The sequence below is a fragment of the Schistocerca gregaria genome, chromosome 2 (genome assembly GCF_023897955.1).
Source record: "Schistocerca gregaria isolate iqSchGreg1 chromosome 2, iqSchGreg1.2, whole genome shotgun sequence".
Lineage (NCBI taxonomy): Eukaryota > Metazoa > Arthropoda > Insecta > Orthoptera > Acrididae > Schistocerca > Schistocerca gregaria.
The window spans coordinates 518,996,676-519,021,552 of record NC_064921.1 but is presented as its reverse complement, the minus strand read 5'-3'; the positions used below and the strand labels follow the sequence as shown (position 1 = coordinate 519,021,552).

General features: G+C 38.3%; 2 protein-coding genes across 6 annotated transcripts in view; one reads left to right on the top strand and one right to left on the bottom strand.

Annotated features, from left to right (window-relative positions):
- LOC126329703 (phospholipid-transporting ATPase IF-like) overlaps positions 1-3,406 on the top strand; it is a 613,381-nt gene extending 609,975 nt beyond the window's left edge. For all 5 annotated transcript variants that reach the window (XM_049996202.1, XM_049996201.1, XM_049996200.1 and 2 more), the window contains one exon: positions 2,912-3,406. The gene's annotated coding sequence lies outside the window, so the exon portion shown is untranslated. The remainder of the gene's footprint in view (positions 1-2,911) is intronic.
- Positions 1,494-23,755, bottom strand: LOC126329774 (ras-related GTP-binding protein A). The gene is made up of 8 exons (XM_049996205.1): positions 23,470-23,755; positions 9,640-9,739; positions 9,477-9,543; positions 9,177-9,399; positions 8,903-8,998; positions 3,641-3,855; positions 3,414-3,529; positions 1,494-2,289 (listed from the first exon to the last, which is right to left on the bottom strand). The coding sequence occupies exons 1-8, from the start codon at positions 23,479-23,481 to the stop codon at positions 2,195-2,197; spliced, it is 924 nt and encodes a 307-aa protein (XP_049852162.1). The 5' UTR covers positions 23,482-23,755; the 3' UTR covers positions 1,494-2,194.
- Positions 23,756-24,877: the final 1,122 nt, after the last annotated feature.

The following is a 24,877-nucleotide window of genomic DNA, read 5'->3' as shown; positions in this document are numbered from 1 at the left end:
CACTTCACTCTCAGTATCCATACAACTACCTTCCACAGTAATGTCGCTATTTTTCACAGCTGAGTTAGTTGATTTGTTGTCTGCTGTTTCAGTCGTGGTTGATAATGCCAGTTGACTATTATATTTTCAGTTTCTTTGTCCGTCAAAGTCTCTCTTCCCCAGTAGTTGTCATACACTATCTGGAAGTCTTCTAATGTCACAGAAGTAATAATTAATGTCACAGCAGCAAAAGCAAACTGTTTTTTTGCTAGTAATGTACAGGCCCTGGATTTGATTTCTGATTACCACAAAAAAATAAAAAAAATTAAAAAAAAAATTGTGGTGGAAAGGTTTAGAAGGAGGTTGTCTCAGCCTTGTGAGGGCAACATAAAATCTACTTTAATATAAAAGCACCGAAGTTGAAAAAAACATTAAAGTAGTGTTATGCCGAAAGAGTGAGACGCTTAATGTATTACAATTTCAGATCTTATTTGTTGCAAGACTCCAGACCAGTTCTACAGGATTTAGGACTATGTAGTATGGAGGCAGTAGATACGAAACAGGTTTCTTGCAAGATTTTGTCGGCAGAATAAAGAGGCAAATTTTGGTGTTCCTTAACTGTCAAAAGTTTGGCTGTACTTCTCTCTTTGTATTTTTAATTTTGTTCTGTCCATTTCTACATGACAGTGTGAAGTTTTCGTGTTATAGTCACAAAATAAAACTCTGCATTCACAGTAATGAATCATTACCTGGCACTAGTTTCACAATACTCCCTGGGCACTATCACTATGCACAAATAAGTAAATCACAACTGGACTGCGTAATGCAGATGCTTAATTTTGTGTAAAAAAATTAAAGTATTATGCTCTTTTTGCAAGTATGTTGCCTCATCTGCATTTAATTACCGAGTCATGCAAGTGCCCTTTAAAATAATATCTCATATAAGGAACAGTTTTCTCAGAGTTTCTTTGCTAGCCTAGAAGTCCAGTTCCGAGTGGCAACAGTTCTGAAGTTTTTGCAAAGACACTTTTCTTTGTATTGTTCAAAATATTATAGAAATTGCTGTGTAATAATACATTTATCTATACACTTAATAAAATATAAACTGTGTCATTTCATTTGTTCTGCTTTGGGGGAGGCACATGAATCCTGCTCCACTCCACGTAATGTCCCTCGAAGCAAGATTTGCATACCATTAACTTACTGAACATTTGCTTGTCATCATTTTCTTGGACCTTCCATCGCCATCCTTGTATTGTTCATTACCTCATATTTCTCATGTTTATTGTCAGCTGAATTAATGGTTAAGCAAGTTACCACAGCTTTAAGTTAGGGCATTTTCTGCAATTCACTTTTTCTGATCTCTTCTCATGCTCATCCTGCAAGGTGACAATGTGTCCTACTTGGCACTGAAACATGACTGTACCTGGTAATGTGACAAAGTCAGTCCCACTCAACCAGGTTACTGGTGTGCCTGCCTGAGTGATATGTATGATACACAAATCAAGCATTAGTAAGATGCAAATTATATTTTTTTTATTTAACAACAATTGGCATACACTGAAGTAACACACATAAAATTTATACTACCCAACAATGAGATGCACATGCAACCATCAGCAGTATCTGTTTTTAGTAAATAAGCAAACAGCTGTTCTATGACAGCAACAACAAATGTTTATGTCTTATCAAATACTTCCAATATATAAATATAAAAATATGCAGAAAGAAATGTAGCAAACTGTGACTCCTTGGCTTTCACTGATAGAATTTCTAATAGCACCAATATACAATAGAGAGCAGAGAAATACAAGAAATACAGCAATCTCTCTCTCTCTCTCTCTCTCTCTCTCTCTCTCTCTCTCAACATTTTGAAAGACCGGTAGCATATTTGACAAGCAGTGGCTTTTTTCATAAAAGTAAATTTTCTTTCCCATTACGACCACATACTTCAAGCCACTCACAGTTAAAGAAAATGCAGACTGGAAGATGGTACAGTTTTTGCTACAAAACTATTGCAAAGTCACAATTCAAACAATAGCCACACGCACATATGATAAATTATAGCACAATGAAATCACACGCAGAACATTCGAGGCGTAGAGATTCATACTCGCTTTATGAATCTTTTACCACATGGTGTGCTTCATAAATATGCTTATGAAAGCTTACATTGTAGAGAATTGTTTTAATCTCAAAGTGTGTCCAGACCAACTTATTTAGAGAGTGCACTCTGTGCTTGGCTTACTCTCTCAAGCTTTTCAAAATGCTTCCTTGCATTACGAATATTTATCAGTGTAGCCTCAGAAGCTGAAAAAACAGAAAATGAAATAAGTTTCTAGAAAAAAATGTTGCTGTTTCTTACAAGCTATCAACTACAGTGTAATATTAGTGTAAAAATTATTAAAAAAATAATAAGGAACATTTTATATTTCGAAGTATTATTTCCATTAAATACTGAAATGACCTTGTCCAAAACATACTGTCTATCGAAGTGCAATGGATGGTCTAAATATTTGCAATTAACTATGCTGAGAAAAAGGGCGACAAACTAAATAGAGAGAGGATCCTAAAAAAACTATATTGAGTGTGATTAGGACTCTTTCTGTTTTTATGAATTGAGGTATGGAACCCTAGAAGCAGAAAAAATTTAACTTCCAGTTGACTTTAAATAAGAAACAATGATAAAGGCTTCTTCACAATGAGGAATTGTTGAAACAATTAGCTTGCATCACAGAATGTATAAATCCGGTGCAGTGTTTCAAGATACAGTCTGTTTACATTCATTAATTTACATCATTAACTTGATTAAGAATTAAACTTTACTTGGTGGTGGGGAAAACTCCTATGTACCCCTCTAAAATACTGATGTAAATACTTCCAAAATATTTCTGCATGCGTAAAATAACAATTTTTCTTTTTTTGTTTACAGGCAAAATGAAAACTACAGTATGGAAACTATGAAAAAGACTGCTCTTGACTGAGTACAATCACATGTACATGTTTTTTATAGTGAAAAGTGTAAAATCATTGTGTATGAACAATGTTGAGTTTTCTTGCTGTGATTAATGCATGTAGATCATGCTAAGAATGAATAATTACTGTATCAGTATTCCTATTTTTTGTACAAGTAATGTGTCATCAATCTGTACAGATTTGTTTACAATTTTTCACTGATAATTATATTTAAGAATGCTGTGTAAATGAATGTTTATTTTATCAAACTGTAATATATTAGATGAAGAATGTAAATAATGTTCATTTGTAAATAATGTGAGAGCGAACATTCCATAATATTTATTTGTAAAAAGTTATGAGATCGACATACCTGAAATATAATTTTGTATTTTTTAAAGCAGTATTAGTTATTTATTCCTTTACAGCACCCATAAACAAACTAACAATCATAGGTACAGCACACTGGATATACTTACGTATTGCTGGATCTGACATAATAACCATTACATAGGTATTAGATGTAAAAACATCAATAAAAGCTGCAAAATTGCTGTTTCTTACTTCCATGCTCTGGAACTGTGCTGCTAATTTGCTGTTGATAATAACAAAAGTTAGTACTGGAATTGTCACATTACATCCACAGGTATTCACAATAAATTGTCGCACTCAGGAAAGGCAGTGCACTTACTTACAATAAACTTACCTACAGCTAAGTTTGAATTGCTTAATAATGTTAGATACTTTTTCAAATCTGTGAACATCTCTATGAGGCCTACGCTGGCAATGAGAAATGACCAAAAATGTTGCTCTTTCGAACAGAAGAACTTCATCAGCATCTATTATATTTGCAAACAGATTCAAACTTTGTTCCAGTTCTTTCACATTTGGTATCAACATGTACACAATAGAAGACCATGCCTACAACAAAAAAACGTTACTAATGTGGGTGTCAAAAATGAATACAAACATTTACAGACACAAAATCCTGGAGCCAGACTTACAAATTAATTTGAATAAAGCCTTTAATCTGTAGCTTGTATAACTTTAAAATAATTCCTTCAGCAGAAGAAAGAGAAAGATATTGTGATATCAACATATGCAAGAATGAAATGTGAATCATTTCAAACACTGGATTAGAAGTCAGGCAGTGAGTGAAAAAGAAGTTAGAAATAACAACTAACTAAAAATCAAAAGTCAGGATACTAATAATGTAATGGCGTATATTGATAGGCTAAACACGAGAGACACATTCTAAATAAACCATAGCATATGTGCTCTAGTCAGAATACTGCAAAAGCCTATAAAATCAAATACAAAGCATTAATGGACATGCTACGGAATATAACTGAGATATGGGTTCGTATTTCACCACTCTGGTTATTTGTATTACTCCTTCCCCACACTAGTATTACAAAAAGCTGTCTAAATTTACGTGGGGCTTCACACCCTAACCCTCTCAGTTACACAGTATTTCTTCCCTCCCTTTTAGTGTCAATTTTTCTCTATTAAACTTCATTGTTATTATTTCCCCAGTTACATGTATCCTCCTTTCCTGTCCCCAATCTTTTCCACACTTTTTTTTGCCTTTGTATACCTAATGCATAAGTGGTTATTTCAAGTTTAACTACTATCTTTGACCTACTAATTCCTGGCAAATCATTATTGGTACTCTTACAAAAAACTTGTTGTTGTCTTCAGTCCAAAGACTGGTTTGATGCAGCTCTCAATGCTACTCTTATCCTGTGCAAGCATCTTCATCTCCTAATAACTACTGCAATCTACATCTTTCTGAATCTGTTTATTGTTTTTATCTCTTGATGTCCCTATAAGGTCCCCCCCCCCCCCCCTTTCCATCCAATATTTAATTGGTGATCCCTTGTTTTCTTTTAATCAAGTTATGCCACAAGTTTATTGTCTCCCCAAGTATATTCAGTACCTCCTCATTACTTACATGCAACCCATCCAACTTTCAGCATTCTTCTGTAGCACTACATTTAAAAGGCCTCTATTCTCTTCTTATCTTAACTGTTAATCATCCATGTTTCACTTCCATACATGGCTACACTCCAGACAAACACCTTCAGAAACATCTTTCTAACACTTAACTCTATAATTCGATTTTAACAAATTTCAGAAATGCTTTTGTGCCATAACCAGCCTACATTTTATATCCTCTTTACTTCAACCATTATCAGTTATTTTGCTGCCCAAATAGTAAAACTCATCTACTACTTTTAGTGTCATTTCCTAATCTTCTTCCTTCAGCATCATCCGATATGACTGCTTCCATCTGATTTGACTAGTACCATTATCCTCTTTTTGTTTTTGTTGATGCTCATCTTGTACCCTCCTTTCAAGGCGTTATCCATTCCGTTCAACTGCTATTCCAAGTTCGTTGTTCTCTGACAGAATTACAATGTTATCAGCAAACCTCGAAGGTTTTATTTTTTCTCGCTGAACTTTAATTCATACTCCAAATTTTCCTTTGGTTCCCCTTATTGCTTGCTCAACATTCAAATTGAATAACATGATTTGTTGGGTGTAGTACGGAGAGCCATGGGGCTGTACATCATTCTCTTGGCTTGTCAGCTTGTCTTGTGAGCCTTGGTGCCACTACTTCTCATTCTAGGAGCTCCTCCATTGGTCTCAGGAGGCTGAATGCAACCTGTTCTTTGCACAAAAAATATCCGTGGAAGTACTGGGAACTGTACATAGGTCTTCCGAATGGTAGTCAGCTGCACTGCTCATCTATGAGGCGGACATTATTGGTACTATGTAAGATAAATATTGAATGTTAGCTCAAAAGTATGCTATGACCTTGATATCAATTCAGACTTGAAATAAGATGTGTTAATAATTTTCAAACCAGTATCTTCTAGTCCCATTTACGTAAGATACCATGGAGAATATAGTGGGCACAATCTTTAGTGAACCGGTGTCAGAGGAGGTACAGCCTCCCATGAGCTGCTTCAAATACCCAGCATGGCTCACTGCAGTGTAGTGAATGAAGCTCTGCAATACAGTACTTTGGTACCTGTTACTTGACCCTGTTCATTATTCGGTTGGCTTGCTTAGTGACTTTCCCAGCTCCACACAGTAACTATAGTAAGTAATACAGTGTCACAAGTGGTAGAACCTCATTGTAGTTTCCGACTCCACTTCGCAGTTTGGGGTGAATTTGTCAGCCTTGTTTACTTATTAGCCTTTCTTTCTACTTCCCCATTTCCCTTTCTGTTGCAAAAACAACATTTTTGAGTTCTATTACAATAACTGAAATTTTAGAAAGGAAAAAATAAACAAAAATAAGGAAAGGCACTAACCTTTCTGTACGAGGTTGAGACACGATACACAGAAATAAAGTACCATCACCAATATTTCATCAGCTTTTGAGCTACCACAGTTTTCCCAGTTTCAGTAAACAGCATCATGTGCATACTACAATACAAACACTAATGCACAACCACAATGATACTGGCTTGCGTGTGGTTGCTCAGGCAGTTAGGCGCCGGGGAAGACGGAAGGTGTAGGGATACTATGAGGAAGATAAGATGTATGGGACAAGGAAAGCATGATGAGGTTATGGGAGGCATGATAGTGGGACAGCTGGTATGCCTGAAAAAGTTGAAAATCACAAAACAAATAAGGGGGGTGGCGAAGTGTAACGGAGGGGAGACTTAGAGGTACAGAGGTGTGGGGGCAAGGCGAGTACAAGGATTGGGCAAAGCAGATGTGGTGTACAAAATGACAGGAGAGCAAAGAGTGAGAGTATATGTACAGGGGTGTTTTAAGGGGACTGGCAGAGGTTTAGGCCAGGTAGATTCACAGTGTGGAGGTTACACTGGAGGTATAGTTCCCATCTATGTAGCTCAGATGAACTGGTGCTGGTTGTAGGAGGAAGAGGATCCAAATGACACATATACTAGAGAATCAATTTGAAAGCATTGGTGGTGCTACACTCAGCACAACAGCAACTTCATGATCTTATTTGTGGTTAAAGTTTGCCCATGGCCATTCTTGGGGATAGACAGCTGATTTGCAATAATCCCAACACAGAATGTTGCACAGCAATTGCAGTGCAGCTCGTATATAACACAGCTACTTTCACATGCAATCCTGTTTTTTATAGAGTAGGAAATGCCCGTGACTGAATAGCAGTAGGAAATTACAATCTTGTACAACTGTATTGTCCACAAAGGAAGGTACCATGTGGTGAATAAGAAGAGTTGGCTTAGGGATGGGTTAGAATATTGCGCTAATTGAGCATGTCAATGGTGTTTTGGTGTTACGGAAAGAGATGGCGGGGAACATCTCTTTCTGAACTAAATACGCAAGATATTACCCAACTGCAAAGGACCTGGAAAGGTTACTAGCACATTTGGGAAACACCTGCTTCTCATTGCACATGCACTGCTTGCATGTTGAAGGCTGTAGGAGAAGGACTGCTTAGTATGGAGTGAGTGACTTGTCAGAATGAAGGTACTGTTTTCCAGCTGTCTTGAATATAAACTTTTTAAAGGGAGGTGTTTGTATATGGGAGAGAAACATCTATGGAGACAGCTTATCTGGTTAAAAAGAGCTAGGGGAACTGATTTGCGAGTGCACGTTGAGGTTCCGAAAGGAAGGGGAAAGGCTATTCCTGCTATGTATCCAGACCACAAAGATGATGTCAGCAAGACTAAACCAAACAAAGGATTCCAAGTGTTAGTGTGTTGGAAGGATTCTTGTAAGTGGCCCACAACCTAGTTAGCATAGGATGGTATCATGGCAAGAGAAGGTAGAGAAAATCTGGTTTTGAGCTGACTAAACAACATTTTTGGTTGTAGATTTAGCATTTGATGCAAAACAATTATTTGTGAGAACAGGACTGGTCAAAATGATTAGAAAGGAGGCGGTGGGTTTGGTTTTTAAGGAGAATTGTAGGTAGTGTTCCATGAAAGCATGGTGAAGAGTTTAAACTTCTGCTAAAACAAAGAGGTAACATGAATATTGGTAAAGTTTGCATGTTATTGCGTGTTTTTATCTGCCAACCACCAGTGTAACAAGCAAGTAGTTGCCCTTTCTTGTTTTGTTTATTATTTATAAGTTGCAACTGCTAGAGATTCAGCAATGTTCTTAATCTCTTACTGTCAGTTCTGCTTGAGTTATTGCCATTTGGTACCTGGTAGTAATTATTTAATTAAATAATTGCAAAGCTGATTTGTATTTAAAAGTTCTCAACCCTATTCCACAGCACTTCCAACAACCAATGATTTGAAAAATTTACCTTGGAGCAAGTGCGAAGGAATACACTGAAAAACATATTTTTGTTTACACTCGCCCTAACATATTTTTACATTGCTATGATATCAATTCTAGATTCTGTCTCTGTTCTGTCAAAACATTACTTGATGCACCAAGATTTCCTTTGTCGTACTTCACAAAAGTTGTATATTGAGAACAAAATAAAATAAAATTCTGTATCATGTTTGTAGATTTTAAGAACTGCTGGTAGATATGGGTAGGTACCCAAGATATTCCTGTCTACAGAACTGGAAATTATATCTGAGATCTAGCATTCGAAACTTAATACATAGGTTTGCTTTGATACCCATTAGTGAATTTTGTAACATAAAAGTCCAAGCAATTACCCCCACATCTGTCATGCGAGAATCTTCCACACTTGTCTCAACTCATGTTTACTAATAACAACTAAAAGGTGGTGATGACTTCACATGTTGTGGCAATACCTTTTTAAATTAAGAGCCTGGACACCATTCAGTGCACCAAATAATGCTGCAACAGAACAAAGTCAAAATTGACTAATTATGCTGGAGCAATGACAATAGATTTCTGAACAAGCATAAATAAATATGCTGGCCAAAATGTTTAACTTACTACTATAAGTAAAATTGGAGAAAACATAACCACTAAAGCTTATTAATACAGTAATAACAATATAAAAGAAAAATTATGTCACTGAAATTACCCTATACAATGTTTCATCCCAGATAGATGTGCGAAAGCAGGTGCATTCAAGTGGCTTCGATAATTTTTTCAAATCCTCTTCTCGTTCCCGGAATATCTGCAGCATTCCAATATAAAAGTGGTTCATAATTAAAAAAAATAATCTGAAAACTAACTTAACATTTCACAGTCATATACTTACAGATTACCATATACATAACTTACAATAAGCTGCACACATCAAAACTATATTTAAAAATTAGTTGACAAACAAAGAAAGCCACAGACTTGTATACCATATCTCTCTGATCCTCTTGAACTAAGTCCATTTTATGCAACAGGCAAAAAATTTTTGCCTCAGGGGAATTCTGCAGAATGGCCTCAAGACAGCTTTGGTAATAATGCATATCTTTGTCAAGTTCTCTGCTTTCAACATCAAAGACATATATTAGGACTTCAACATTTCGGAATATGTTGTCACGCTGGCTAGCAAAATAGTTTTCCATAAAAGCTTCCTGCCTAAAAACAAATGGGGAAATGCAGCAATCTCATACTGATGTTACCAGATAACATTAAAGGTTAGAGCAGTAACTTACCCACCACAGTCCCACAAGTTGAGAACAAGATTTCCAAGGAAGCGTACATGTGAATGCTCAACATCAACTGTCATAAAAAAAAGTCATTATTAAAAAATAAGTATTTGCTACTGCTACTGGTACAATATGCGATATCAACATCGGAAAAAACACTATTACTTACTTGTAGCACCCAATCGTCGAGTATCTCGAGCAATGTAATTTGCAAATATTATGGATCGCATTGAGGTCTTTCCTGACCCACTTTTACCCATAAGCAAAACCTGAAACAACACAATGTTAATGATAAATGGGTGTATTTAAAAGGCACAAGTCACATTAACAAATAATATAGTTAACAATGAAGAAAAAGTATTTCAAAACATTGTAACAACTGGATTCCTACTTTTGGCAACTGAGTAATCCATATACTACTTACAGACTCACTCAAAAGCTTCAGCTTCAGTCCAGTATCTAACAGTATTTTCAACACTGCCTAGACAAACCCTCACTGTAATGTGGGACTAAAAGCTCTGTAAAGAAGGATGTAGGAGAAAGTTGGCAAGTTGAAGCTTTGAGAAACTTTATGAGAAATGTGTGGATTGCTCGAACTGTCAAGGACAATGGAAATGAAAGGCAGATGTCTGTAACGGATTTCCACAGTTTTAGCTTTCCTTAAATGATCAGTATCTTGTGAACTCTGCTAGACAGTAAATTACTTCATCTACTGTATTATTTTATTCTGACAATCAATAGTTCAATTCAGGGCAACCACCTTCAACTATGGTTTAAATGTAGACTGAATGACATATTCATGATCTCTACAAGTGCTCTGTCTTCCAATGTTGATAATGTTTTGACAGCACAATAACATCTGCTGCTGTAAAACAATGACTGCCTACCCAGTGTCAAAAAAGGAATTATGTTCAGCATACTGACAAAGTCATTTACTGTCCTCAGTTCTTCGCTGAACTTCTGCTGTTCAGGAAACACAGATTTTTTTATTTCATTATAGTTACTACAGATCACAGCATAAGCATTTAAATCAGAATCAGTAAAATGAGATTCCTGTGGAATGACACAAGCTGCAGAGTAAAAGGAAGTAAGGGAATGCAACTCCCAAAGGCGACATCTGTTAAAATACCATTGAATAAGCACAGAATGGGGATCCAAATGACAGCTAATGGACTCAAATTGGTCATGCTACTGGATCACAATCCATCACAAACAAGGGAGAGGTGACATGCATAAACGAGAGGTCAGACTCAGGTTGCAAAGGGGAGTCGATACCTCCAGGGGCACCAGAGGGGCATTGTCCCAGGGACTTATGTTTCTTCTCCTTCTTCTGTAGGTCAAGGAGTGCAGGGCCCAGAGAGACCGGTGGAGATAGGGGGTGAAGATAGGGGTGACAACACGTCCCATTAGTACCATCGATTAACAGTTTATTCCTGTGGCATGAATTCATGATGAACTAATCCTTCAAAGTCACAGAATAGTGTCAGCATGGCTTTGACATTTGACCTGATCTGATGAGCTTTTTGTGGTCTTGGAGAACCTTTCCCATCTCATTGTGAAGACTAGACCTTGGTCTCATCATCATAACCATAGATCCACATCTCAAAACCAGTTATGATTCTCTTAAGAAAAAACTCATTTGCATTTGCATGATCCAAAAGCTCTTCACAGATTGCGAGAGGATGGTCTTTCTGGTATTGATTCATAAGGTGGGGGATGAACTTGGGACAAAAAGATACATTTCAAGATGCTGTGTCATGATTTCATTACATGATCCAACTGAAACGTTACATTCTTCTGCAATCTCTCAGTCAGTCAGTCTTTGATTGGCATGCACGATTTCATTGACGGTCCTGACATGAGTGTCATCAATAGACATCAAAAGGTGTCCTGAAAGAGGGTCGCCTTTAACTTTGTCCCGCCATTTTTAAACTGTGTGTATCATTCCTAACACCAAGTACAGCTGAAGTATCCATCACTTTAGGCTTTGGTGTGTGTCTGTAAATGCTTTCTTGAGTCTCAAGCAAAATTTAATGCAGATGTGTTGCTCCTCTAACTCTGCCATTTCGAAATTCGCAAACTGTGCAACAGAACATTCTACTCTATACAGCACAGAACAATAACCAACAAACATACAACAATGAAATTTCTTGAAGTTACACATTAGACACAGGTGTGTCCAGGGATGCCAACCACATTTCACTCCAATGCACCACTGGTGCAAAATTATAAATGTCCCGGAATTTTCTGAACAGACCTTGTACAGTTCTGCATTAAGAGAATATCACTGACTGAAAGGCCCTAGGAGAGGCCTGATATCCAAAAATGGTTTAAAGATGATAGTGAAACACGGCTGAGCTTTGCGTATCACTTGGAAGAGGAAGGCACCCTATCCTGGTAAAGCTTATTGACGAGGTTGCTGTTCCTGTAACTGACCATGCAGTATGTGCTCTAGGTAGAACTAGTGCTTATGGAGTGTCACAAGTATCATCCACCCCAAGGACAATAGCACAAAACGTTTCATGATCTATTTTACGCTGGTACACACAGCAGTTCCAGATGGTGCAGCAACTAAAAGCAGCAATGTTCTGAATTTGCTCTTTGGTTTCTGGCATGGGTCAAAGATGATGATGTGGGGCCAGGCAATACTCTATGGACAGGTGAGTCATCTTACATCACAGGGTGCAGTAAATACATAGAACTGCTAATCTGGGATAGTGTTAAACCAGGTGTTGTGCACAAAATGCCATTGCACTCGCTGTATATTACTGTGGTGTGGATTGAAATGCACCTTTAGTCTAGATCTGTTCTTGTTTGAGGAGAATACTCCCAGAGGACATGTTGGTTGTACCATGACGTCTGCATGTTATTTGTTATTGAGACCTCCTTGTACTGGACGTGCTTCCTGCTATGGAAGAGTGCAACTGTTTGTTTTCATACAAGATGGGCAAACACCCCGTGTCACTTGCCCAGTGAAATATCTGCTTAATGTAACCTGTTTTCAAGTATGTCCACAAACTTGTGAAGCTACAGGTTTAATTAGGATTTTGTATCTACACTCCTGGAAATTGAAATAAGAACACCGTGAATTCATTGTCCCAGGAAGGGGAAACTTTATTGACACATTCCTGGGGTCAGATACATCACATGATCACACTGACAGAACCACAGGCAACAGAGCATGCACAATGTCGGCACTAGTACAGTGTATATCCACCTTTCGCAGCAATGCAGGCTGCTATTCTCCCATGGAGACGATCGCAGAGATGCTAGATGTAGTCCTGTGGAATGGCTTGCCATGCCATTTCCACCTGGCGCCTCAGTTGGACCAGCGTCCGTGCAGACCGCGTGAGACAACGCTTCATCCAGTCCCAAACATGCTCAATGGGGGACAGATCGGGAGATCTTGCTGGCCAGGGTAGTTGACTTACACCTTCTAGAGCACGTTGGGTGGCACGGGATACATGCGGACGTGCATTGTCCTGTTGGAACAGCAAGTTCCCTTGCCGGTCTAGGAATGGTAGAATGATGGGTTTGATGACGGTTTGGATGTACCATGCACTATTCAGTGTCCCCTCGACGATCACCAGAGGTGTACGGCCAGTATAGGAGATCGCTCCCCACACCATGATGCCTTGCGTTGGCCCTGTGTGCCTTGGTCGTATGCAGTCCTGATTGTGGCGCTCACCTGCACGGCGCCAAACACGCATACGACCATCATTGGCACCAAGGCAGAAGCGACTCTCATCGCTGAAGACGACACGTCTCCATTCGTCCCTCCATTCACGCCTGTCGCGACACCACTGGAGGCGGGCTGCACGATGTTGGGGCATGGAAGGAAGACGGCCTAACTGTGTGCAGGACTGTAGCCCAGCTTCATGGAGACAGTTGCGATGGTCCTCGCCGATACCCCAGGAGAAACAGTGTCCCTAATTTGCTGGGAAGTGGCGGCGCGGTCCCCTACGGCACTGCGTAGGATCCTACGGTCTTGGCGTGCACCCGTGCGTCGCTGTGGCCCGGTCCGGTCCCAGGTCGACGGGCACGTGCACCTTCCGCCGACCACAGGCGACAACATCGATGTACTGTGGAGACCTCACGCCCCACGTGTTGAGCAATTCAGCGGTACGTCCACCCGGCCTCCCGCATGCCCACTATACGCCCTCGCTCAAAGTCCGTCAACTGCACATACGGTTCACGTCCACGCTGTCGCGGCATGCTACCAGTGTTAAAGACTGCGATGGAGCTCCGTATGCCACGGCAAACTGGCTGACAGTGACGGCGGCGGTGCACAAATGCTGCGCAGCTAGCGCCATTCGACGGTCAACACCGCGGTTCCTGGTGTGTCCTCTGTGCCGTGCGTGTGATCATTGCTTGTACAGCCCTCTCGCAGTGTCCGGAGCGAGTATGGTGGGTCTGACACACCGGTGTCAATGTGTTCTTTTTTTTCCATTTCCAGGAATGTATCATGTGCTATGTTTAACACTTTGACAACCAGTCACTTAAAGCAATATCTGACCACAAAAATCGGCCATTTGTGCCGTTATTTAAAGCATTACTGGCACATGTGTAACTGATATATCTTCAAGAGTAGCACATGCCAGAAAAGAACCATGCCACAAGATTTATTTTTCCATGTCTACTTCAGCTCTTTGATAGATCAAAAATATTAAAATAATGAAGACAGAAAGTATAATTAGCCCTTAAAAAGAGCAAAGTGAGTTATTGAGGAGTATATTCCTCTTGAGCATCGAAATTTTTTGCTTTGACATATTTGTAGCAAACAGTAATACCTAACGAGTACACCCACAAAATTACATCAATGCAATCACTTATCGGCTCAGCCACTGTGACAGCAGCTGTTACATATGCTAATGTCTCTTTCAACAGATGACAACACCTGTCAAGTGAAGGTAGTAAACTGTCTCCATTGTTCTCATATGAAATGAGACCAGTTTTTGACCGATACATGGCTTGCACATCATGAACATTGCAGCCAGAGATGTACTCAAGTGTACTTTTGAATACAGGTGTGTCGCTCGAGCTACGCTCGGTCTCCAGGTATTAATATTCTCCTTCAGGATAGGGACCCTGCAATTTCAAACTAGAAGAATATGACATATTTGTGCCAAACAGTAGTCCTAAACCCCTTTCCCTCTTGCGTTCCATCTAGAAGTTTACAACTTAATCTTGTCTTTTGTGGTAAATCTTTGGGAGGGGGGATTCTTGTAAAATATAACATCATACACTCTTTAAAAAAAACTGCTGTTCATACGAAACCTCTTTGTAATTTAATAACACTTTAAAAAGAAAAAGGCAATGATTACACCAATGCAGACGAATTATGTCTGTGAGATTGTATTTTGAAGGCACACATGTCAGAATTACTCGTTTAATTTCAGACACTTTCCAAAAGCTTAGCAACTTTCTAGTCTTGTTTGTATGTCTCTTCAATAGTTTCAACATAAGATCCATATCCATGCCAAATGGTTGATAACAAACTATCTTTATCAGTGGTGGGTGGTTAGATAACAACTTCTACATCTACACGACTACTCTGCAATTCACATTTAAGTACTTGGCAGAGGGTTCATCGAACCACAATCATACTCACTCTCCACTATTCCACTCCCGAACAGCGAGCGGGAAAAACGAACACCTAAACCTTTCTGTTCGAGCTCTGATTTCTCTTATTTTATTTTGATGATCATTCCTACCTATGTAGGTTGGGCTCAACAAAATATTTTCGCATTCGGAAGAGAAAGTTGGTGACTGAAATTTCGTAAAAAGGTCTCGCCGCGACGAAAAAGTCTATGCTGTAATGACTTCCATCCCAACTCGTTTATCATATGTGCCACACTCTCTCCCCTATAACGTGATAAAAAGAGCTGCCCTTTTTTACACCCTTTCGATGTCCTCCGTCGATCCCACCTGGTAAGGATCCCACACCGTGCAGCAATATTCTAACAGAGGACGAATGAGTGTAGTGTAAGCTGTCTCTTTAGTGGACTTCATACCCAGTAATAATAATAATCCATTTAAATGCTATTTACAGAAATGGTAGTATACAGTAGTTTGTCAAGCAAAATTTTTATGGAATTCTCTCACACACGGACATGCTTCAAGAAGAGGTGATTTCAGGGGTTAACATCCTGTCAATAATGAGCTCGTTGAATATGGGGCACGAGACTAACAACAAATGGCTAGAAAATCAGTTGCGCTCTCTTCGGAGGAAGAATCCTGGCACTGCGTGTAAGTAATTTGGGGAAACTGCAAAAAACTAAAATCTGGTTGTTCAGAAGGAGATTTCAACACCACTTCTCCTGAATGCTAGTCCAGTGACACAATCATTTCTCCATTGCTGTCAGTTATAGACTACTTCAGAATTAGTTAGTTAGTGATAGTCTGGACGGAACTTTGTGAAATGAATGGTTAGTAATTGGAATCTTAATAATGTGTACATAGAAAAATTAATAAACCTGTAACATCATCAACTATGTAATCACAACAGCAAAAAACATGGATTGGAAGACAAAAATCTAATAAGGCAATGATTCTCTGCAACATTATTACACAGAAACAATAAAAGTTGTGGTAACTGAAATGGATTTATCTCACACTAGTTGTGAGAAAGATGAAAAGGTGAAAACATTAACTAGCAAATCCAACAAATTCTTCTTAACAGTAGCAGAATGTGTAACACAGACTAAAATTTAAAAAAAGAAGTCAGAGATTTAACTGGATCACTATTGTATACATTTATTCAAGATATCAAGGCCACCAGTAGTAAAAATTACTAGAATCACTAGCTCATACTGACATGTTGCTTAGATTAGATTCAGTTTTCATTCCATAGACCCAAAAATAAGATGATTCTCGTGGGTGTGGAACACGTCAGAAAGTATAACATAAAAAAACATAAAACATTTGAATATAATACTTACTACCCTGATTATTTTTCAGGGGACTGTCGAAATAGATGAATATATTACAATAAACTGGAACTGCTAATATTTACAGAATTGGTACAATGTCAGAATAAAACACTGTAATGCACTTTTAATAACGTTATCATACACAAAATACGTAGCCTAATCTTGACTGTTGTGACCAAGAACTGTCAAAAGTGGAATCTAACAGAATTTTTACTTAAGCTGGCCTAACAGCGCCTGTTGAAATATTCATCTCTAGAGTGGAAGGAGTTGCCTATTAAAAGTCTTCCAAACTCTGTGTAAACTGTGCTTTGTCTGAAACCAAGTTTTTAATGGTTGCTGGCAATTTATAGAAAATGTATGTTCCTGAATATTGGAGCCCTTTTTGGAACAAGGTAAGTGATTTTAGGTCTTTATGTAGATTGTTCTTATTCCTATTGTCGATAATCTGTATTGAGAAATTGGTTGGAGATAGAGATATATTACTTGCAACAAACATGTATGTATAACCAACAGAGTACTGAAACCCTTAAATTATCAATAGGTCTTTCAGTAGAAAAATGTATGGGCCCTGAAATTACAGCTATCTGGTCTCACACTAAGCAGTTATATGGTCCCCACCTTTCTAGAACTCCAAAAGAACATCATTCTTTAGTTTAAATTTGAATGGCATCCAGAGCAATTATTCAAACATGTTCTAACCGTTTTTATTCTTATTTTATTTTCCAAATTGATTGTGTTACTACAAGAAACTTGTATCCCCCATAAAAGCTAATTTTACTGTAGAAAACAGTGATGCAGCTGGTGACTTGTATGTATTGTATGGCTACACTCACTTTGTGTGGCCTCTCTTGCAGCAAAGGCCTTTCTCTTTAACCCCTAAAGTGCTTCACTCAGATATTCACATTACGGCCGATTTATTAAGAAATAAGAACTTTTAAAATTTAACTATTCTTAATTGACTTTGGTATGGAGAAATACAAACCCTTAAAGCTCAATTTATTCTAATGCCTTTACAAGTGCTGAGTTTTATCATACAACACAATGTTGTGGTGAACAATGAATACCTAGGAGATTGTCTGGTAAATATAAAGTGGGATTAGTTAAGAATGCAATACTGAAAGGACAAGATGTCTATGTCGTCATCAACTTGCCAGAGATACACGCCTTACAGAAAGGCCAATGGTTAATGTCACTAACAAAACACAAATTTTAGCAAAATAAAACACGATATACTTCTGAGATCTCCACAGGATGAGTGGATTTTGTGCTGGGCATACTTTTGTTATTTATGCCATCAAACACACAAAAAACTAACATGTAACCACAGAGAGAAAAAGAGGAGTTATGGTGGTTTTGATCAAGGCCATAAATGTAACTATGGCATGCACAATGATATTTAGAAAAAGATTGTTCTATTGCATTCATTGGTTTCAGTAACACACAACCACATTGTCACCTTCCAAGATAAACTAGGCCCAAGGCTACAGCTTAGATGTGTCAGATTAAGTGATGTTTTCGTATGTATTGTAAGTGAAGTCATCATCAAGATGGCAGACATAAACGAGTTGTTGAAATCCAACATCCACAACATACATGCCATAACAAGAATTACAGTAATTCTCATAAAATCTTATCTGTTGGGTTCACCAACTCACAGTCAAACCGTAATCTTTTAATCTAACCTAGACCATGTACTATGCTAAAGATTACTATGTCAATTCAACTTCACATTCATTGGTTTTATCAACTCACAATAAAACTGTCCCCTTAAAAACTAATCTAGACCTCGGGTCACACTACTGATCCATCTGGAACTCCACCCCCCCCCCCCCTTCCTCACCAGCTTGTATTCCAAAAAATTACACAGATGCAAAACTAATATTCCCATTATTCTGTTTGTGCGCACGACATATGTTACATTAATCATATGTCACACATCTCAACTGATGTCTGGTATGAGTAGTTCAAATGACCTAATAAAAAAAAGGTTAAACGGAAATGTCCGATTCCACCAATACGGTGGAAACGACCATTCACAACTCCCATATCACGGCTATGACGTCATTACGTAAACATGACAACAAACACAATAATAAATCGAAAACCCATCAAATACATATCCCTCCAAAAATATAATTAAAGTAATGGGGAAAATGGGTTTTTTTTGGGTGGGGACAAACTAAAAATAAACAAATGCCACTAAATGAAATGACAAAAACGATAAAATAAAACAACCATAACCTTCCCAAAATCAACTAAAAACAATATCCACTGGAATCGGACACTTCCCTTGACCTATATTGGTCAACAGAAACTACCGATACCCAATCGGGAAACCCAAAACTAAAACCACGTCCACAATCATCACAACCTAAAAAAGCACAACAAACCAACAAAATTGGAATCTTAACACTTCCCTTGACCTGTTAACCTTACAACATCTCCACATATAGCCATCCCTGGTCCAAGACGCTGGAACTTTAGTAAGCCTCATTTCTTCACGATACACTGAACACTTCACGACTTCACAGGCCGAATAGCTGAAGTAATTTTATTAGAGACAACGCACTGTCTCCCATCATCGCCAACAACCGAAAACTGTTTACCTTGTGAGTCATATCCAAACCTATCAAAGGCATAAACAAAGCAATTTCCCAAAGTTCACACAAGACAAACAGAAAAAAACTACACTAACGCCGACATAACTAAACAAAAATCGTTAACTCACTGAAAAATATTCTGCTGAAAGCACAATCACCACCAATACCACATATGTGCAATGCTTCCACACAAATGAACCCTATAAGCCACATAACATGCTACCCATAAGCACATCACCAGAGAGAACCACCGACCACAACAATACGCCACTTATAAACACGCCACACATGTAAAGTAAACCAAAAACATCACCTAACAAACACCACATAAACACACCACCAGAGAGCATCACCGATCACATCAACACAACACCTACAAACACGCCACTCTCACAAACTAAACTTTGCGCCATTGTGACGTCACACACCAAAACAGCCTTATGTCATGGGTCAAAGCCAACAGGTGGAATCGGACGCTTCGGTTGACCCAAAACAGAAGCTCTTTACATCTAGTATACAACACAATCTGAAACATCATTCCTCTCAACAGACTGCTACATCCACTGGGCTTACAAAGGTTTAGAAACAATAAGATCAAAGCCTCCACCACAAGAAATAAACAACATGTTAGAAACAAAACATATGATTGACATCTACAATCAAAATACACAAAATTCACTGGTGTTACCAACAGAACGTATAACATCATACCTCAAGGAATATACTGCAGTTGATTCATGTTGTTTATGAGACCACATAACACTTCAGCACCACAGCTTATTCTGATGGTGGTAGTTGTTTAATGTATGCTATCAAAAGATACCTTCCTTCAATTCATTTGTTATTCAATCCACCCAGTTAATCTTCATATCTCTCTCTCTCTCTCTCTCTCTCTCTCTCTCTCTCTCTCTCTCTCTCTCTCTAGTAAACCCATTTCAGAAACTCATATTCTCTTATCTAGCCTTCAGGAAAGACATTGTGACACTTAAATTTATATTCTATGATAACAAATTCATCTTTTTCAGAAATGGTGTTGTTGCTACTGCCAAAATGCATTTTATATCCCTCATACTTCAGCCCTCATCATTTATTTTGCAGCCCATTTAACAAACTCATCTACTGTTTTAAATGTCTCATTTTCTTACCAAACTCCTGCAACATTTGCCTGCTGCTACATTCCATTAACCTTGTTTCCTTCTGTTGCTGCTCATATTACAACTTCTTTTCAAGACATCATCCACTGTAACACAGGCTTTCATGGCTGGTATTTGCACCATTGGAGATTTTTGTTTTATGCTCTTTAGGCTATAATTCACTGCCTAACGGTTTGTCTCTCAGTGCTAGAGACAAAACATTAAGCAGATAAATATGCCTCGGACCACAGCCCAAAGCCTATAGCCTCAATAAAAATCAGCAGTAACCCATTCTATTCAACTGACTTTACACGCCATTTGCCGTCTCTTGTAGAATTACTATGTCATCAGCAAACATCAAAATGTTTATTTCTTCTCACCAACTTTTAATTCACTTTCTAAAATTCTTCTGGGTTTCCTTCACTGCTTGCAAAATAAATCACAGGTTCTGGAGCTCACATCAGCTCACTATAATCATAAAATCAGATTAGTATTTCATCCAAGGAAAGTCGAAATGGGTGTACCCCAAGATAGAGTGGTAGGTCCCCTCCTGTTCTTTATTTACATAAATGATATATACACCTGTGAACTGGAGCCAAGATCACACTCTTTGCAGACGACACTAGTATAATACACAGTAACATTTAGGTATCTCTGTCTTCAACAACTGATGAAGTCCTCAAGTCCTTGTAATCAAAGTTAAATGTCTACAGATTCATCTTTAATGTGAAGAAAATTTGACAAGGTGAATCAAAATTAAGACAACTGGCAGTGATCAGAATCGAGTTGGAAAGGGTATGACGCACAAAAATTTTAGGAATGTATCTTGATCAAGACAAACTGGAAAGACCAAGCAACTAATGTCTCCCAGGGACTTAGTTCAGCATGTTTTGCTCTGAGAATTATTTCTTACATTTGTTCCTTAGATGATGCTAGAATGGCTCATTTTAGTTACTTCGAGTCCCTAGCAGCTTCTGAAATAATTTTCTGTGATAAAATAGTTGATTCAATGAAATTTTTTCATTACAAAAAAAGGCTATTTGAAGCTCTGCTAAGGCTCACTGCAAGCCCCTATTTAATAAGCCTTATTTGTTTGCTGTGCCACCCTTGTTCGCATTCAGTTGTGTGTTGATGAGAGGTAAACTTGGTGATCCACAAACCAACTCCAATAACCACAGTTTTAATATTCACAACTATGGGATTCTCCACACCGAACAATAATACTCCTAACTATGGTAGTACCCACACAGAGCATGTTTATGTTATACATTCTGACATGTTCCACACCCATGAGAATCAACTCTTTTTTTGGGTCTATGGAACGAAAACTGAATCTAAACAACTTGCACTCAAATACACATCAGCCATTATAGCATTATTCTTTATATGCACAACCACCCTACACAAAGAAGTTGGAGGAAGGAATGGCTTTTAGGGCACAGTTAAAATCATTTCTTAAATTTTTACAATGTGAGTGAGTTTGTGAGCTTACAGGAACACCAGGCCCTCATTTATCATAGAGGTCTTTTGATTCTGCTAACTAATGTACCCTGTATGATCTGTCTTTGCAAAAGAATGTTCTGCTATTAGTTTTCTGTTTGCCCTGTTTCAGATGCAGTGCTAAATACTTTAAGAAACTGCTCTACTAGGTGTGATGGCTTTAATGCTGGCATGTTTAGTGTGTTCATGTGTTTTATTTTTTCAGGGATGTTTTATACAAAAAGTTTCGTGTTTTAATCATATCATTCACTTGAAGCTTCTTGTATATGTTGTACTTTTCAGCAATGTTGTGTAATATGTTAATGTATTTTCACTTTCTCAGGAAGATTTTCTTCAAAATTTCATAAGCCTATTATATCCCACAGTTTATTCCCCATCTCTGCATCCTGACTTGTGTTCACAACGGTTTCCCCAATTTTCCAAGGAGATTGACTAGGTCATAGCTGACTTGCTGCCCTATCTTTTTCATATAGCCTATGATCATATTATTTCTGAATGTATCTAGCAAGTCCGATATTGTTGTACTGAATGGTCTACGGATGAATAAATAAATATGGACCCGTAGTTACGAAAACCATCATCTCATTACCTATGCTGTTCATTCTTCTTGTCAACTGGAGCAGATTCTTGTCCAACACTTGTAATAATTGGACCAAATAGGCTATACCAATTCATGTTAGAGCTCAACGACTTTTGATGCAATGATGATGTGTTTGTCAGGCCATAAATGCATAGAACAGAATAAATATCTTTTTGGTTTCTATATCGTATTTTAGTATGTAAGCTGTGCTGATGGATTTATCTTCAATGTGCTCAGACATGCAGGTTACATTGGATAGTGACAGCCTGTGACATCATTAACGTGTTTCTTGGTATGGCCCATATCTTATGCATATTGGATTCCAAGTAGTGGTTTACATCCACCATTTTGATGATGTCAAAACTGGTGGGTGGTATCAACAAGCACAAAGTTTCCTACATCGTCAAATGGTGATCTCATCAGTATTCAGTGTGTTTATGGTCACACTCAATTTATATGATGAACAGAATTATGAGTTTCAGACAGTGGAGAGCTAGTTTAATGTTTTCAGTTTCATATCATTGCACACAATGGGCATTCCAAGCCTAGAATACAGGCAGAGAATTGTTTGTCACTAACAATAGCTCAAGACACTGTAGCAAACTTCTTATTACCACTGTCATCAGCTGAATCTTACTCCAAAAACAGCCAGGTATCTTGGAACCTTCGTTCAGAAACATAAATAACATAGAGCTAACTGCGACACAAACTTAATGTCTTCCGTTCCCAAACAGTTCAGCAATGGTGCTGCTGAGGGAAGGAAGTAGAATCAATCATCCTGGTAAGCAGGGCGAAATTGAAGATCTATTTCCCGTCATTTCCCATACACGGAGATTCCAAGCCATTCATTATCGACTAACTTCAGTTTACTCATAGTTAACAACTAGGAAACTATGCCTTGAATACACAGGCATGGCCATTTCAGCAAATATACTACGTTTTTGACTCGAAGTTGATTTTCGGGCCATGCATGTATATGAAGTCATCTCCCATACGTACGTACGTAAGGTAGTGTTCAAGGATGTCGCAGGTTGCTGTGAGTATTCTCTTAAAATAATCAGCACATAATAATACTTGAACTATGTGTCAACAAGAGAGTTGGGGGAGATACAAATATGTAAGCGTAATATGTAATTTAAATAGATGCGATAATCATCCTTAATTTAATACACTGTTTTCAGAAAAACAGACTACAGAAATGTATTTTCTGTAAAACATTACCGTACCACATTTGTTATTAAAATCTACAATTACCTTCTTCTTCATAATGGCTGGCGTAAATTTCGACGTTGTGCAAAAGCTTTCTGCCCGCAGGCCCACGAATTAGCAGAGACTGGTCTTCTTAAACGTCAAGCACAACCTGTGATTATTTACACCATTACTCAAACACTCCCGGCTGTCTCAGAGATAACATTAAACACAAACATACTCATATCAATGGCAACGAGATTAGGTAAGCACGTGACAACGAGATAACACAGTCCACAGTCTACCAGTCGCGACACTTCGCCTCGATTTTGTTGCCTACCACCGCGTTTGCAGCGCCCCAAGCGGCCAGTAAGTTAAACTGTGAGTTCGGCGCGATAGTGGAAGCGAATAGTGGTTGTTTATTTTGATTTCTACAATGGCTTTTACAAGCGGAAGCGTTTTTAGTGCAATAAATTGAAGCAACAGTGACTCAGCAATTAGATATTTCAAAGAAATTTTCAACAGTTAGACTGGGATGAGGTGTACAAGGAACCTGATACTAATTTAAAATATAAGTTATTTCATGATACACTTGTAAGAGAATTAGAAAACTGTTTCCCCAAGAAAGTAGTTAAATCTAATTATAACAAACCATGCAAAAAGCTTTGGCTTATTAAAGGAATAAAAATATCTTGTAACCACAAAAGGGAACTGCATCTAACAAAAAGAAAGAGTAATGACCCAAAAACAGCCACATACAGGGTGTTTAAAAAATGACCGGTATATTTGAAACGGCAATAAAATCTAAACAAGCAGCGATAGAAATACACCGTTTGTTGCAATATGCTTGGGACAACAGTACATTTTCAGGCTGACAAACTTTCTAAATTACAGTAGTTACAATTTTCATCAACAGATGGCGCTGCAAGTGATGTGAAAGATATAAAAAACAACGCAGTCTGTGGGTGCGTCATTCTGTACGTCGTCTTTCTGCTATAAGCGTGTGCTGTGGACAACATGGTTTATTCCTTAGAACAGAGGATTTTTTGGTGTTGGAATTCCACCGCCTAGAACACGGTGTTGTTTCAACAAGACGAAGTTTTCAACGGAGGTTTAATGTAACCAAAGGACTGAAAAGTGATACAATAAAGGGTCTGTTTGAAAAATTTCAGCAGACTGGGAACATGACGGATGAACGTGCTGGAAAGGTAGGGCAATGCGCAGCTAGTGCAGCAGGTGATCCAACGGCGGCCTCGGGTTTCCGTTCGCCGTGTTGCAGCTGCGGTCCAAATAACGCCAACGTCCACATATCGTCTCGTGTGCCAGAGTTTACACCTCTATCCATACAAAGTTCAAACGCGGCAACCCCTCAGCGCCGCTACCATTGCTGCACGAGAGACATTCGCTAACGATATAGTGCACAAGGATTGATGACGGCGATATGTATGTGGGCAGCATTTGGTTTACTGACGAA

What these genes read in the sequence shown, in the direction of transcription:
- LOC126329774 (XM_049996205.1), bottom strand. An exon ending in AAGAGGATCAGAGAGATATG is followed by an intron (nt 8,999 to 9,176) that starts GTATACAAGTCT and finishes GGAATGCTGCAG; the next exon opens with ATATTCCGGGAACGAGAAGA. An exon ending in TATGTCAGATCCAGCAATAC is followed by an intron (nt 2,290 to 3,413) that starts GTAAGTATATCC and finishes CTGTTTTTTCAG; the next exon opens with CTTCTGAGGCTACACTGATA.